The sequence below is a fragment of the Egretta garzetta genome, unplaced genomic scaffold (assembly GCF_000687185.1).
Source record: "Egretta garzetta isolate BGI_Z169 unplaced genomic scaffold, ASM68718v1 scaffold14, whole genome shotgun sequence".
NCBI lineage: Eukaryota > Metazoa > Chordata > Aves > Pelecaniformes > Ardeidae > Egretta > Egretta garzetta.
This window is the reverse complement of record NW_009259588.1, coordinates 7,720,404-7,720,963: the sequence shown is the minus strand read 5'-3', so window position 1 is coordinate 7,720,963 and position 560 is coordinate 7,720,404. Positions and strand designations below refer to the sequence as shown.

The 560-nt window shown below is 46.8% G+C and overlaps 1 protein-coding gene across 1 annotated transcript in view; it reads left to right on the top strand.

The window, feature by feature from the left end:
- The first annotated feature begins 210 nt into the window (after positions 1–210).
- Positions 211–560, top strand: part of HIVEP1 (HIVEP zinc finger 1) — a 34,800-nt gene continuing 34,450 nt past the window's right edge. The window contains 1 exon segment of the mRNA XM_035893443.1: positions 211–328. Within this exon segment, the coding sequence (XP_035749336.1) occupies positions 211–328 (118 nt within the window).

Genomic DNA, 560 nt, shown 5'->3' with positions numbered 1-560 from the left:
ATGGCTTATACCTTCCCTTTATTTGCTGCATGAGTTACTTTGCCAGATTGCTATCTGCACCATCACACTCATGTTCTTTTGCTCTGTTTCCTGTGCAAAGTGCAGCAGAGAAATTACAGGTGAACAAAGCCGTGTTTAGAAACATCAGTTTTTTGTGTCATGTTTTGAGTACAGAATTCATACTGAAGCAAAAAAATTCAGAGAGTCCTGATGGCAAAGCAGAGCAAAGCCAACCAGGCAAAGAGTGAAAGAGGTGCGCCAGTCTCCCTGGGGTGTGAAAAGGGAGGCGCCGAGCACAATGGCGTCGTTACCTCTCCTCTTGGGATGGGTAACTTAATCCCATTCGATGTAATACAGTTTATGAAAAAGATGCTTTTTAGACATCTGCTTGAGGTGACGGCACTTCTCAACAACACCTCTTCACCACCTGAGAAAAAGGGGAATTCCCGCCGAACGAGGAGAAGGGCTTTGCAATTGCAGGGGGCGGCGAGCAGGGCATGTGGAGTGGCAGGGAGAGAAAGAGAAAGGCAGATCAACTTCTTTCTTTCTCTCTCTTCCCC